Here is a 15701-nt window from a genome sequence, read left to right as displayed (position 1 = left end):
GTGTCGTTCATTAAGTAGAGCATTGAGATGTTTAGAATAATTTTGGTACGTTTTTATCTCTCTGCCAGCCAGGCAGAGAACCGCTTCCAATTTACAACAATGTTCGACTCCAATTCTGAGATTATGAACATGGTCACCTTGCTTTGAGAGGGGACATTTGGCCTCTACTGTCTGTAGGTACTCACACACACACAGGGACATTTGGCCTCTGCTGTCTGTAGGTACTCACACACAGGGACATTTGGCCTCTGCTGTCTGTAGGTACTCACACACACACAGGGACATTTGCTGTCTGTAGGTACTCACACACACACAGGGACATTTGGCCTCTGCTGTCTGTAGGTACTCACACACACACAGGGACATTTGGCCTCTGCTGTCTGTAGGTACTCACACACACACAGGGACATTTGGCCTCTGCTGTCTGTAGGTACTCACACACACACAGGGACATTTGGCCTCTGCTGTCTGTAGGTACTCACACACACACAGGGACATTTGGCCTCTGCTGTCTGTAGGTACTCACACACACACAGGGACATTTGGCCTCTACTGTCTGTAGGTACTCACACACACACAGGGACATTTGGCCTCTGCTGTCTGTAGGTACTCACACACAGGGACATTTGGCCTCTGCTGTCTGTAGGTACTCACACACAGGGACATTTGGCCTCTGCTGTCTGTAGGTACTCACACACAGGGACATTTGGCCTCTGCTGTCTGTAGGTACTCACACACAGGGACATTTGGCCTCTGCTGTCTGTAGGTACTCACACACAGGGACATTTGGCCTCTGCTGTCTGTAGGTACTCACACACAGGGACATTTGGCCTCTGCTGTCTGTAGGTACTCACACACAGGGACATTTGGCCTCTGCTGTCTGTAGGTACTCACACACAGGGACATTTGGCCTCTGCTGTCTGTAGGTACTCACACAGGGACATTTGGCCTCTGCTGTCTGTAGGTACTCACACACACACAGGGACATTTGGCCTCTGCTGTCTGTAGGTACTCACACACAGGGACATTTGGCCTCTGCTGTCTGTAGGTACTCACACGCAGGGACATTTGGCCTCTGCTGTCTGTAGGTACTCACACGCAGGGACATTTGGCCTCTGCTGTCTGTAGGTACACACACACAGGGACATTTGGCCTCTGCTGTCTGTAGGTACTCACACAGGGACATTTGGCCTCTGCTGTCTGTAGGTATTCACGGTGACACGCAGGGCCAAGTGACCGTCCAAAAACACACATTCTGACCCATCTTTAAAATAGCTGCCAGAAGAAAGTCACACAAAATAAGAAAATATAACTACAAATAAGTAAAGTACAAAACACACACTCCCTCTCTCCTGGGAGCTACACACACACACACACTCTGCCTCTCCCCTGGGAGCTACACACACACACACACTCTCCCTTTCCCTCTCCCCTGGGAGCTACACACACACACACTCTCTCCCCTGGGAGTTGTATAGGAAGTCATTTCACTGTCATGTCAATGACACACCACCACTGTTCATGGTGTTAAACACTGTAATACAGCCACACAAGACCTCAGGGTTCTGGAGGGAATCTTTCTGTATCAGTTCACTCAAGAAACAACAACAAAAAACGAGTTTGTCATGAGAAAGATCCCATTTCCTGTAACGGGGAGGCGGGCTGAAGAGGAGCACGTTGTGGAGATTATACTCACAGCAATCACAGCTTCAGAAGGAGAGAAAAAAATAAATTAAAATTCCCACAAAAGGCATTATACAGTCATAGTGTCAGCAAAGACTACGTTTCCCAGAAGGCCATTGCGTTGGTGAGCTCTGTGCATTCTGAAGGCAGTTGAGGAAGGAGAAGCAGGGGCCTCCTCGTAGATAGCTTGGTGGGGTGGAGGGAAGGCCTGAGATGGAGCTGGAGGAAGGGAGAGAGACTTGTTCATGGGACACGGGCTGCATGCATTCCAAATGGCACTATTCCCTACACGGTGCACTACCTCTGTGCCAATATGGCCGTGGTCAAAAGTAGTTCAGTATATTGGGTATAGGAAGCCATTTGGAACACAGATGGTTTAGTCATCAGACTGGGCTGTTAAGAGTTGGCCGAGTGAGAAACTACTGATTTAATCATTGTCGTCGTAGTCTTCGTCATCCTCTTCCTCGTCTGCCATGTAGGACACGGGGGTGTGGCCTCGCGAGGCGCTGTAGTGTAAGTCGTTGGAAATGGACGCCACCGTGCCATCGGAGCTACTGAATATACAGCAGGAAACAGAAGATGGAATTAGTTAAGACCTGCCTGTTACATCACTTCCTGTACATTGAAAAAAAAAAAAGAGCTCAGAAAGAGAGATCATAGAGGTGGATAGAGGGCACATTTGAAACAAAGCCTGTTGTAGCATGAGAAGCAGCACCGAGGGCTTCCACCCGACAGACAGGGAAATGAGCTCTGAAGTACATCTCTATAGAAGAGATTCACCTTGTGTGACGGCGTCCTCCTCCGTTTGTAGACGAGGCTCCTGTGATGTAGACGTTGCTTATTGGACCCGTGGCCATTTCTGGAGGGAGGGGGGGGTTATAATAAAAGATGCCATTTCTACCGCCTCCTTTACACAGTCCCAGCCCAAGTATATCAGGCTGAACAGGGAGCCCTGTGGGAACCAGCCATACTGACCTGTAACATAGGGTTCCAGGGCTCTGGGCACCAGGGTGCTCTGTGGGAACCAGCCATACTGACCTGTAACATAGGGTTCCAGGGCTCTGGGCACCAGGGTGCTCTGTGGGAACCAGCCATACTGACCTGTAACATAGGGTTCCAGGGCTCTGGGCACCAGGGTGCTCTGTGGGAACCAGCCATACTGACCTGTAACATAGGGTTCCAGGGCTCTGGGCACCAGGGTGCTCTGTGGGAACCAGCCATACTGACCTGTAACATAGGGTTCCAGGGCTCTGGGCACCAGGGGCCAGACCCCATTCTGACCTTCAACACCTCAATGTCATCATGGATCTCAAACATGTTGTCCCTGTTGAACCAGCCATACTGACCTGTAACATAGGGTTCCAGGGCTCTGGGCACCAGGGTGGGCAGGGGAACCAGCCATACTGACCTGTAACATCACTCCCAGGGTTCCAGGGCTCTGCATCACTCCCACGCCCCAACCGCTCTGGGCATCACTCCCACGCCCCAACCGCCAAGCATACTCCCACCCCAAGGGTTCCAGGGCTCTCCCACGCCTGTGGGAACCAGCCAAGCATCCCTGACCACGCCCCATAGGGTTCCAGGGCTCTGGGCTCCCAGGGTCCCCTGTGGGAACCAGCCATACTGACCTGTAACATAGGGTCCCAGGGCTCTGGGCACCAGGGTGCTCTGTGGGAACCAGCCATACTGACCTGTAACATAGGGTCCCAGGGCTCTGGGCCCCAACCGCCAGCATCACTCCCTTCCCAAGGCATCCTCCCCGTCCCAACCTCCAAGCATCACTCCCACCTCCAGACCACAGGCATCAGACCCATGTCCCAAGCATCCTCCCACGTCCCAACCTCCAGCATCCCTCCAATGTCATCCCTGGATCTCCCAACATCCAAGCATCCCTCCCACGTCCCAACCTCCAAGCATCCCTCCCACGTCCCAACCTCCATGCATCACTCCCATGTCCCAAACCTGAGCATCACTCCCATGTCATGAATGTCCCATGCATCACTCCCATGTCCCAATGCATCCCTCCCATGATGCATCACTCCCATGTCCCAACCTCCAAGCATCCCTCCCATGTCCCAACCTCCAAGCATCCCTCCCACGTCCCAACCTCCAAGCATCACTCCCATGTCCCAGCACCTCCCAAGCATCACTCCCATGTCCCAAGCATCACTCCCATGTCCCAACCCCAAGCATCACTCCCATGTCCCAATCATTCCCATGTCCCAAGCATCATTCCCATGTCCCAAGCATCACTCCCACGCCCCAACCTCCAAGCATCACTCCCACGTCCCAACCTCCAAGCATCCCTCCCACGTCCCAACCTCCAAGCATCCCTCCCACGTCCCAACCTCCAAGCATCACTCCCATGTCCCAACCTCCAAGCATCCCTCCCATGTCCCAAGCATCCCTCCCATGTCCCAACCTCCAAGCATCCCTCCCATGTCCCAACCTCCAAGCATCCCTCCCATGTCCCAACCTCCAAGCACCACTCCCATGTCCCAACCTCCAAGCATCACTCCCATGTCCCAAGCCCCAAGCATCACTCCCATGTCCCAACCTCCAAGCATCACTCCCATGTCCCAACCTCCAAGCATCCCTCCCATGTCCCAAGCATCACTCCCATGTCCCAACCTCCAAGCATCACTCCCATGTCCCAAGCATCCCTCCCATGTCCCAAGCATCACTCCCATGACCCAAGCATCACTCCCATGTCCCAAGCATCATTCCCATGTCCCATGCATCACTCCCATGTCCCATGCATCATTCCCATGTCCCATGCATCATTCCCATGTCCCATGCATCCCTCCCATGTCCCAAGCATCACTCCCATGTCCCAAGCATCCCTCCCATGTCCCATGCACCTCCCAAGCATCACTCCCATGTCCCAAGCATCCCTCCCATGTCCCAAGCATCCCTCCCATGTCCCCAATTCCCATGTCCCAAGCATCCCTCCCATGTCCCAAGCATCATTCCCATGTCCCAAGCATCATTCCCATGTCCCAAGCATCATTCCCATGTCCCAAGCATCCCTCCCATGTCCCAAGCATCCCTCCCATGTCCCAAGCATCCCTCCCATGTCCCAAGCATCATTCCCATGTCCCAAGCATCATTCCCATGTCCCAAGCATCATTCCCATGTCCCAAGCAGTCTCAAAGGGAATTGGGACATGAATAGAACACACAGGAGTGAAACAGGACTAGAGTAATTGTGTGTGTATTCCAGAGTCTCTGGTCTCTTACTTGTCGTTGGAGATGCTGCAGTCGATGACGGTCCTCTTGGAGGTGTTGATGATGATGAAGGGCAGGTTGATGACAGAGTTTGGGGGCGGAGCCCTGCCCGCTTGCTGCTCCGCTGTACGATTCCGCTGCACCAGGCGCTTGAACGCTATTTGCTGCACCGAGACATTCACACAACGTTGTGATACCGCTCAGTCAACGTCGTTGAGATGACATTCAGGCAACGTTGAAGCCACCAGCAAGACCGGGTGAGCGTCTTCTAATAGGCGTGTATGTTCCCACAGTGAAGGGGGTGTTTACCTGTAGAATGAGCTCCTGAAGCTGAGACTGTTTCTGGTTGATCCTCTCTAGTCGTTTCTGTCTCTCCACCTGACAATGACAGGAATACATCAGGCTCTGACACACCCGGGCTCTCCCCCTCCCGATCTCTTAACCCCCGGGCTCGGACCCTCCCGATCTCTTACCCACCGGGGTCTGACCCTCCCGATCTCTTACCCAACCGGGGTCTGACCCTCCCGATCTCTTACCCAACCGGGGTCTGACCCTCCCGATCTCTTACCCAACCGGGGTCTGACCCTCCCGATCTCTTACCCAACCGGGGTCTGACCCTCCCGATCTCTTACCCAACCGGGGTCTGACCCTCCCGATCTCTTACCCAACCGGGGTCTGACCCTCCCGATCTCTTACCCACCGGGGTCTGACCCTCCCGATCTCTTACCCACCGGGGTCTGACCCTCCCGATCTCTTACCCCACCGGGGTCTGACCCTCCCGATCTCTTACCCACCGGGGTCTGACCCTCCCGATCTCTTACCTCCAGGCTCTGACACTCCTGGGCTGAGTTGGTGGGCAGGCCGATCCAGCGGATCTCTTTCTTCTCTTTAGAGATGATGTTCATGGCCATGAGCACGTTGAGCGCATCGTACACACGGCGTCGGATGTTCTTCTGGTCGTAGGAATGCTGCGGAGGGGAGAGAGAGACAGAGCTGCTGTCGTTTCCCAAATGGCTCCCTGTTCCCTTTATAGTGCACTACTTCTGACTCGGGCCCATTAGGGCTGTACAGAACCAGTGCATCTTGAACTCGGATTGGGCTATTTGTTGTACGGATGAAACCCTGGTCTGATGGTTTTTGATTGGCTGTGTGTCTCACCGAGTCGCCGGGCGAGAGGAGGGTGTCGTTGGCGCTGAACTCTGCCACGAGCTCGTCAGCCACCTCATTGTAGGTAGTTACTCCCTTCTTCTGCACCTTCTCACACACCTTCATGGAGAAATGCCTAAGACCCTTCCCGTTCTTATCCCCCTTCTTACCAGTACCACGCTTCCTGGAACACAGGCAGAGCAGGAATTTGAGAAAGGACAGAGCAGGAATGAAAGAAGCAGTCAGCCAGCACAGGAGTTTGAGAGAGAAGCAGTCAGCCAGCGCAGGAGTTTGAGAGAGAAGCAGTCAGCCAGCGCAGGAGTTTGAGAGAGAAGCAGTCAGCCAGCGCAGGAGTTTGAGAGAAGAAGAAGTCAGAGCAGGAATTTGAGAGAGAAGAAGAAGCCAGCGCAGGAGTTTGAGAGAGAAGAAGTCAGCCAGAGCAGGAGTTTGAGAGAGAAGCAGTCAGCCAGCGCAGGAGTTTGAGAGAGAAGCAGTCAGCCAGCGCAGGAGTTTGAGAGAGAAGCAGTCAGCCAGCGCAGGAGTTTGAGAGAGAAGCAGTCAGCCAGCGCAGGAGTTTGAGAGAGAAGCAGTCAGCCAGCGCAGGAGTTTGAGAGAGAAGAAGAAGTCAGCGCAGGAGTTTGAGAGAGAAGAAGAAGTCAGAGCAGGAGTTTGAGAGAGAAGAAGAAGTCAGAGCAGGAGTTTGAGAGAGAAGAAGAAGTCAGAGCAGGAGTTTGAGAGAGAAGAAGAAGTCAGCGCAGGAGTTTGAGAGAGAAGAAGAAGTCAGAGCAGGAGTTTGAGAGAGAAGAAGAAGTCAGAGCAGGAGTTTGAGAGAGAAGAAGAAGTCAGCGCAGGAGTTTGAGAGAGAAGAAGAAGTCAGAGCAGGAGTTTGAGAGAGAAGAAGAAGTCAGAGCAGGAGTTTGAGAGAGAAGAAGAAGTCAGAGCAGGAGTTTGAGAGAGAAGAAGAAGTCAGCGCAGGAGTTTGAGAGAGAAGAAGTCAGAGCAGGAGTTTGAGAGAGAAGAAGTCAGAGCAGGAGTTTGAGAGAGAAGAAGTCAGAGCAGGAGTGACCGCTATCCGCCAGTTGAGTATGGCTGATGTAGAGATAGACTAGGAAGAGAGAAGTTCCTTCATACAGTTCCTTCAGAAAGTATTCACACCCCTTGTTGTGTCACTGATCTACACACACACACACACACACACACACACACAACCCCATCATGTCAAAGTGGAATTATATTTTTAGAAATGTTTTAAATGTGAAATGTCTTGAGTCAATAAGTATTCAACCCTTTTGTTATGGCCTAAATATGTTTACAAGTAAAAATGTGCTGAACAAGTCACATAAGTGAGCAATAATAGTGTTTAACATTTATAAATAAATGACTACCTCATCTCTGTACCCCACACATGCAATTATCTGGAATGTCCCTTAGTCGAGCAGTGAATTTCAAACATGGATTCAACCACAAAGACCAGGGAGGTTTTCCAATGTCCTGAATACAAAGTGTTATGTTTGGGGCAGATCCAACTCATCACTGATTTTTCACTTCATATTTTCAAGTACGGTGGTGGCTGCATCATGTTATGGGTATGCTTGTCGTCGGCAATGACAAGGGAGTTTAGGATAAAAATAAAAAACAGAATACAGCTATAAGCACAGGCAAAATCCTAGAGGAAAACCTTGTCTGCTTTCCAACAGACACTGGGAGATAAATTCACCTTTCAGCAGGACAATAACCTAAAACATAAGGCCAAATCTACACTGGAGTTCCTCACCAAGAAGACATCGAACGTTCCTGAGTGGCCGAGTAACAGTTGACCTAAATCTTGAAAATCTATGGCGAGACTAGAAAATGGCTGACGGAGCTTGAATACATTGTTTTTTAAAAGAACAAATGGGCAAATATTGTATAATCCAGGTGTGTAAAGCTTCTACAGACTTATTACCCAGAAAGACTCACAGCTGTAATCTCTGCCAAAGGTGATTCTAACATATATTGACTTGGTTGAATAATTATCGAATCAAGATATATCAGTTTTATTTTCAATCAAAAAAATTGTATAAATAATTTTCCCCACTTTTACAGAATATTTTGTGTAGATCATTGACAAAAAGCAACAATTCAATCCAAATGTAATCCTAAAGTGTAGCAACAAAACTTGGGAAAAGCCCAGGGGTGTGAATACTTTAATGTAGTGACATGTCACTCTCTTAACGAGAGAGAGAACTTTCAAGAAGTTAGCCAGCCTCCTTGCTGAGAATTGACCTAAAGCTGACCATAACAACCAGCTGACCATAACAACCAGCTGACCATAACAAGCTGACCATAACAACCAGCTGACCATAACAACCAGCTGACCATAACAACCAGCTGACCATAACAACCAGCTGACCATAACAACCAGCTGACCATAACAACCAGCATGAGGAGTGTTTGTATACAATTGTGTATGTGTCTTACCCGGTGGACCAGGGAGAGGCATCAGGGGGCTGGCTCTGTGGTCTGTACTGGGTACTGGGTGTGTGAGGGCTGCCCATCACTAACCCCCCTGACCCACTGGGCCTCTGAGGGGTACCCATCACCTGAGACAGAGGGAGGGACAGTTACAATGCAGACAATTTAAAATAGCAATAAATGAAATAAATTAAAATGTGCTTCTTTCAAAGCACAGAGGAGCGATCTATATAGCATATATCTACACCATACTAGAAGCTATGGCGGCTAACCAGATCAACATATCGTGGCTGGGGTCTAGATCTCTCTATAGAACTAGGGTTTCTATGTGTATCCATCTCTAGCTGAACCCTGAGCTCTGGGGCTCATAGGATGATCATGTTGATGAGGAGTTCTTATTATAATCCCGCTGACTGAAGGGTTTGTGATTAGCTTATGCACACAGGTCACACACACAGGTCGCCCTGCCTGGTTCAAAGTTAGTATGAAGGCTTTATCGCCACGGAGACATGGGAAGCCCAGTGCTTCCCTAGTAGCAGCAGAGGGGCCCTCGGACAGGACGAGGAGGAGGAGAGGGGCCCTCAGACAGGACGAGGAGGAGAGGACAGGGGTTCTTAGAAGTGGTAGTGTTGTGTCTCACCATGTGTGGGGCGATGTTGACGTTGGAGGGCCCCAGGGTTTTGGGAAGCAGTTGTTTGCCCACAGAGAGAGACTGTGGGTGGACTGTCACCAGGGACAGGACACCTGGAGGGACATGAAGAACACTTATAACACCAGGGATGCGTCCCAAATAGCACCCCATTCCCTATATAGTGCACTACTTGAGATATGGTTGTCACGGTACCAGTATCACCATCACACCAGATTACCCATTGGAAAAAAAGAAAACATGAATTAGACTGAACTCCATAGTCGTATAAAAAACAAAAAACTGCTTTATGTAAAATTGTGGGTGTTATAGTTTGCTAAATGAATAAATGGGACTCCAGGTGACAACATAATACTGTTGGTTTCTAACAGAAGGACCGTTTTCCTCAAGAAATTAAAACTGCTTCATGTTTTGTTTCCTTGCCACTGAAGTACCGTGACAATACTAATTGAGATCCGCTCCCTGGAATCACTTACGACGTGATTGGCCACAGAGAAAACATCTCAATAGGGGGCAACACTGCCCTCCTCTGTTAGTTAGGCGAGAGTCACAGCCTGCCGTCAACTCCCATCCTGCAGGAGGAGCGGCTGATTATCATAATGCTTCTAGCGTTTCTCTAGTACAGCCTCCCCTGTCCAAGTCTTACTCCTCCCTGCCAGTGTTCACCAGTGTGCAGTCCACCTATACTAAAATAACTAGGGGAAACCCTGGGTACTGTGGCTACCTACCTTTGCTGGGACTGAGGTTCTGGTTGTAGAAAACCTTCATCTCTCCGTTGGCACCGATCACAGCCGCCTAAAGACCACAATGTTCTGTTATGGCCACACCAACCACACTGTCACCATGGAAACACCAGCAGCTACAAACCTCTCTAGATTCTCTTCTCCTCACTAGTTGGCTTTATACTAGTCTGGAGCTAGGAGGTGCTGCTGGACCGAGGTCAATGGATTACTAAATGTGTTTACTGTGAGTGTGTTGCTCCATTTCCATGGCAACCTTTGAGTGAACAATTGAGCATCGATCTGTGCACACTAGAGTTTGAGGACCTCTGCGATCATCCTGAACTGTGTAGGTGGGTGGACACTAGTCCAGTGTTTCCCAAATGGTGGAGCATAAACCACTAGTTACTATGAATGGAAGGAGATGGTCAAATAATGTTTAAAGTTGTTTGTCAGATGATAATTGCACAACAGCAAGCAACTAAATCAGGAAGTATCAACAACCACTTGGTATGGTGAAACCCACCACTGCTAAATCAGGAAGTTGATAAGGTCTTCAAAGCAACTTAGCCTGTACCACTCAAACCACAAAGGGAAGTGAATCAATCTAGTTGTGTGTTCTGCCCTGAAGCAATGATCTAACACTGGATCTGGATGGTCAGAGAAGAAACAAGTTCCACTGTAGAATTAGTTCATTCTAATTGTAAGGGTTGGACACTGTAACTCTGGCCCAGAACGACAGGTTGCACACTGTAACTCTGGCCCAGAACGACAGGTTGCACACTGTAACTCTGGCCCAGAACGACAGGTTGCACACTGTAACTCTGGCCCAGAACGACAGGTTGCACACTGTAACTCTGGCCCAGAACGACAGGTTGCACACTGTAACTCTGGCCCAGAACGACAGGTTGCACACACTGCGACTCTGGCCCAGAACGACAGGTTGGACACTGTAACTCTGGCCCAGAACGACAGGTTGGACTCTGTAACTCTGGCCCAGAACGACAGGTTGGACACTGTAACTCTGGCCCAGAACGACAGGTTGGACTCTGTAACTCTGGCCCAGAACGACAGGTTGGACACTGTAACTCTGGCCCAGAACGACAGGTTGGACACTGTAACTCTGGCCCAGAACGACAGGTTGGACACTGTAACTCTGGCCCAGAACGACAGGTTGCACACTGTAACTCTGGCCCAGAACGACAGGTTGGACACTGTAACTCTGGCCCAGAACGACAGGTTACACACTGTAACTCTGGCCCAGAACGACAGGTTGCACTGTAACTGGACACTGTAACTCTGGCCCAGAACGACAGGTTGCACACTGTAACTCTGGCCCAGAACGACAGGTGCACACTGTACACTCTGGCCCAGAACTGGCCCAGACAGGTTGCACACTGTAACTCTGGCCCAGAACGACAGGTTGCACACTGTAACTCTGGCCCAGAACGACAGGTCGCACACTGTAACTCTGGCCCAGAACGACAGGTTGCACACTGTAACTCTGGCCCAGAACGACAGGTTGCACACTGTAACTCTGGCCCAGAACGACAGGTTGCACACTGTAACTCTGGCCCAGAACGACAGGTTGCACACTGTAACTCTGGCCCAGAACGACAGGTTGCACACTGTAACTCTGGCCCAGAACGACAGGTTGCACACTGTAACTCTGGCCCAGAACGACAGGTTGCACACTGTAACTCTGGCCCAGAACGACAGGTTGCACACTGTAACTCTGGCCCAGAACGACAGGTTGCACACTGTAACTCTGGCCCAGAACGACAGGTTGGACACTGTAACTCTGGCCCAGAACGACAGGTTGGACACTGTAACTCTGGCCCAGAACGACAGGTTGGACACTGTAACTCTGGCCCAGAACGACAGGTTGGACTCTGTAACTCTGGCCCAGAACGACAGGTTGGACTCTGTAACTCTGGCCCAGAACGACAGGTTGCACACTGTAACTCTGGCCCAGAACGACAGGTTGCACACTGTAACTCTGGCCCAGAACGACAGGTTGCACACTGTAACTCTGGCCCAGAACGACAGGTTGGACTCTGTAACTCTGGCCCAGAACGACAGGTTGGACACTATAACTCTGGCCCAGAACGACAGGTTGCACACTGTAACTCTGGCCCAGAACGACAGGTTGGACACTGTAACTCTGGCCCAGAACGACAGGTTACACACTTTTACTCCAGCACAGTACTACATGTTGCACACTATAACTCTGGCCCAGAACTCACATCCATTGCCATGATATCAGCTCCTATGTGTGGAAGATGAACTCTTCTAGAAGGTTTCTTTGGGATGTTCAGCAATTGCTTCCCTAAAGCAAAATATGGAAAGGGGGGGGGGGGGATGTCTCCAGTTCAGTGTTATAAAACTAAGATTGTAGAAGAAATGCAGAATGGACATGTATTGTAGATGGGCTAAACTGTTTCTGTTTAACTTATTTGACAAGGTTGGAATAGACTGGCTTCATCCCCTGAGGGATTCAAACAACACTCCACTAGGCCGCATGGAAGCTTTGGAAACAACTTGGTTTCAGCATACAACATAAATCGGTCTCCGCACTCAGTTATTGCCAACTATGGGCCATTGAGAACAGAACATAGGCCTAACCGCGTAAATACAACAATGACCGACAGAAGGTTCCCATAGCCGGGCAAGGGAAGCACAACAGCAGCTATTTGGATCCAGAAGCTGACTACGCATTAGTCTACATGCAATCATACATGTTTCGCAGCTTGGGCTAGATATATTTAGCAATAAAGTTAGGTGAACCACCATTGTACATGTTTAAATCACGAGTATTAACAACCATCAACTAGTTACCACGACCTTTCTCACTCGTTGTTCTTGATCCGCAACTCCCAGTTTACTGCAGCCAGATGAGGTCGAAATGAACCTCCAAACAAGAAACTAGCTAAAAACTAACGTTAGCGAAGCAAACATAAACTAGCAAGTTAACAACAAACGTTTCAGAGTCCAAGATCAAAGGTTTTCAATTAGCTATAGTTACCTGCGTCTTTACAAAGACCGAAAGTAATTGAACGAATGACTTGTAGCAATTTCAGTCAAGATGGTTGCTTGGCAAGCTTGACAGATGGCTAGCTAGCATGTTGTTTGTCCTAAAGTTAGCACGCAACATGCTAGTTCGTTCTGCCTGTCGACACAAGCTATTTATTAGCTAACGTTTGGCTCATCGCAACGATAGGAGTTGTTTGAATTAATAGCCAGTCAGTTAACGTTAATGTTATTGTTTGATAAAACCGCTTTTCGGTTCGACGTTCATTAGTTAGTAACGATAACGTGGACAATAATGTTTTATTTACGGTAGAGTGCACTCACTAGAGGACGTTAACTACCTGCTAGCTAGAAGCCGAGTCAGCCATTTTTGTAGCCAGCTAGCTAAAAAAAAAAATAAGAGAAATATATTTTACATGTTGTACTCCTAAGCAGGCTAAGTTCGCTACTTTTACCTATGGGTAGAAATGTGATTGAATGACATGCCACAAGTCAAACTTATTTCGATGTTGCTTAGCTAAAAACGGCCTCTGCATTTGTTCGTTAAAGTGCAACAGTCATCTGATGTAGTCAACTACTCCACTGAAACTGAAACCCAGCGAAATAAAAACGTAAATTGCTCAGCGTACTAACTCTTCTACTTCATCAATAAATCAATTAAGTTGGAATAATGAAAGTCACTTTTCTGATTTTTTTTTTTTTTTTGTATCTCCCCGAGTCAGCTGTTAGCATTTGTCCCAAACTCCGACTGAGATGTCCGGCTGCTTGAGCTTCCAGAGTTGTGCGACTCCAAACTGAGCTTGGCGGTGTCTGAAATGTGAAAGAAACTATTGGACACGCACAAAGTAAACGTCATCACGCGGGAAGTATAGACCACACCTACAGAACGATATCAAAACATTTCATTGGACGAGACAGACAATATTCAAATATAACATTATAAAAACAGGACATCTCCTCCCTAACCAATAAACCAATATTTTAATAAATAAACGACATTTTTTTATTAAATAATGTACAACTTTTGTATTTTGTTGAATACTAAACAAACTCCAACCTAACACAACAATGTAAAATGGAAATTTATTGTGCTTGGAATGACCCCCTTATTTCCATTGTAACATTTATACATAATCTAACTATAACTGGCCTAATAAATACAATGCTATATCTTGATTTCTCCCTTGCATGATGTATTAGCAGGAAGTCTTCTAGTTGTAGTCTTTTCTTCCAGTCGGGCTACAGTACAGTACACCGTACAAACAGAATAAAATTATCAAGCCATTATCATATGAAACAGTCACTGAAACATAAGAAAAATAAACCTTTTACAGCATTAGATGCCATAGGAGTGCAATAATTGCGTACATACATGTAAAGCCCTGACATAAACAACCCACATACAGTCTCTATGTGTCCGTGTTTGGTTAGAACACAGACTTTACAGTATCAGCATGACATTCAAAACGTACTAAATGGAAAGTTGAACTGTTAAAACCTTGTCTTTCTCCCAGGTTTATGTCCGGATGAAACTGATCCATATGCAACCCCAGACTAATAATATTCCCTTGAGGGGAATATGTCATCACCATCATTGTGACGTCACAAACCAAAAGAGTCTCATCAGGGATTCCTCCATAACTACTGTAGGACGTGAGTGGAGGAATGACAGTCAAGACAACAATGAGGACATGTATAAACCGTTCTACAATGATCCCATCTCAAATGACACCCTATTCGTTATATATAGTGCACTTCCTTTAGACCAGAGCCCTAATTCCCTACATAGTGCACTACTTTAGATCAGGGCTCTATGTAGGGAACAGGGTGCCATTTTGGATGCAACCAATGACCCAAAGATAATGGATCATTAGGATTTTCTCCATGGAAAGAGGGAGAATGACCTTTGACCCTTCGGCCCTTTTACAGGGCCCCTATTGGCTTCAGTCTGCTGGGTGTGGCAGCAGCGGGGGCGGGCGGGCGAGCGTCTTGCGTTCGGCTCGAGGGACCCACTTGTGTGTGGCGGCTCTCCACAACACCGGAGCCAGCAGAAGACTCAGAGTGGTGACACTGAGTACCAGCAGGTACACCTGGGGAAGAAGAGAACAGAGTGGTGACACTGAGAACCAGCAGGTACACCTGGGGAAGAAGAGGACAGAGTGATGACACTGAGAACCAGCAGGTACACCTGGGGAAGAAGAGGACAGAGTGGTGACACTGAGAACCAGCAGGTACACCTGGGGAAGAAGAGGACAGAGTGATGACACTGAGAACCAGCAGGTACACCTGGGGAAGAAGAGGACAGAGTGATGACACTGAGAACCAGCAGGTACACCTGGGGAAGAAGAGGACAGAGTGGTGACACTGAGAACCAGCAGGTACACCTGGGGAAGAAGAGGACAGAGTGGTGACACTGAGAACCAGCAGGTACACCTGGGGAAGAAGAGGACAGAGTGGTGACACTGAGAACCAGCAGGTACACCTGGGGAAGAAGAGGACAGAGTGGTGACACTGAGAACCAGCAGGTACACCTGGGGAAGAAGAGGACAGAGTGGTGACACAGAACCAGCAGGTACACCTGGGGAAGAAGAGGACAGAGTGGTGACACTGAGAACCAGCAGGTACACCTGGGGAAGAAGAGGACAGAGTGGTGACACTGAGAACCAGCAGGTACACCTGGGGAAGAAGAGGACAGAGTGGTGACACTGAGAACCAGCAGGTACACCTGGGGAAGAAGAGGACAGAGTGGTGACACAGAACCAGCAGGTACACCTGGGGAAGAAGAGGACAGAG

The 15701-nt window shown here is 49.0% G+C and overlaps 2 protein-coding genes and 2 long non-coding RNA genes across 53 annotated transcripts in view; 2 read left to right on the top strand and 2 right to left on the bottom strand.

Annotated features, from left to right (window-relative positions):
* The first annotated feature begins 71 nt into the window (after positions 1-71).
* Positions 72-1340, top strand: LOC127916871 (uncharacterized). 50 transcript variants are annotated; one of them, XR_008096428.1, is made up of 5 exons: positions 72-221; positions 387-518; positions 647-926; positions 1009-1088; positions 1129-1276. It is a non-coding gene; the product is annotated as an uncharacterized LOC127916871 (long non-coding RNA). The 50 variants fall into 50 exon arrangements; XR_008096427.1 differs by having other exon boundaries at positions 343-518; XR_008096410.1 differs by having other exon boundaries at positions 299-430; positions 767-926.
* Positions 1170-13740, bottom strand: LOC118379638 (transcription factor Dp-1-like). The gene is made up of 14 exons (XM_052500200.1): positions 13590-13740; positions 12125-12207; positions 9888-9954; positions 9151-9254; positions 8517-8638; positions 6069-6240; positions 5732-5878; positions 5220-5288; positions 4920-5074; positions 2954-3028; positions 2848-2905; positions 2722-2761; positions 2464-2542; positions 1170-2237 (listed from the first exon to the last, which is right to left on the bottom strand). The coding sequence occupies exons 2-14, from the start codon at positions 12134-12136 to the stop codon at positions 2111-2113; spliced, it is 1227 nt and encodes a 408-aa protein (XP_052356160.1). The 5' UTR covers positions 12137-12207; positions 13590-13740; the 3' UTR covers positions 1170-2110.
* Positions 10811-12118, top strand: LOC127916876 (uncharacterized). The gene is made up of 3 exons (XR_008096476.1): positions 10811-10886; positions 11763-11828; positions 11928-12118. It is a non-coding gene; the product is annotated as an uncharacterized LOC127916876 (long non-coding RNA).
* Positions 13741-13866: 126 nt separating the features above from the next.
* The window catches only part of tmco3 (transmembrane and coiled-coil domains 3), a 35357-nt gene continuing 33522 nt past the window's right edge, over positions 13867-15701 (bottom strand). Inside the window, exons 15-17 of the mRNA XM_052500199.1 lie at positions 15681-15701; positions 15097-15584; positions 13867-15047 (exon numbers count right to left, since the gene is read on the bottom strand). The exon at positions 15681-15701 is cut by the window's right edge and continues 124 nt beyond it. Coding sequence (XP_052356159.1) covers positions 14852-15047; positions 15097-15584; positions 15681-15701 — 705 coding nt within the window. The 3' untranslated portion in view covers positions 13867-14851. The remainder of the gene's footprint in view (positions 15048-15096; positions 15585-15680) is intronic.

This window comes from Oncorhynchus keta, chromosome 37, assembly GCF_023373465.1.
Source record: "Oncorhynchus keta strain PuntledgeMale-10-30-2019 chromosome 37, Oket_V2, whole genome shotgun sequence".
Taxonomy (NCBI): domain Eukaryota; kingdom Metazoa; phylum Chordata; class Actinopteri; order Salmoniformes; family Salmonidae; genus Oncorhynchus; species Oncorhynchus keta.
This window is presented reverse-complemented; position numbering and strand designations above follow the sequence as displayed.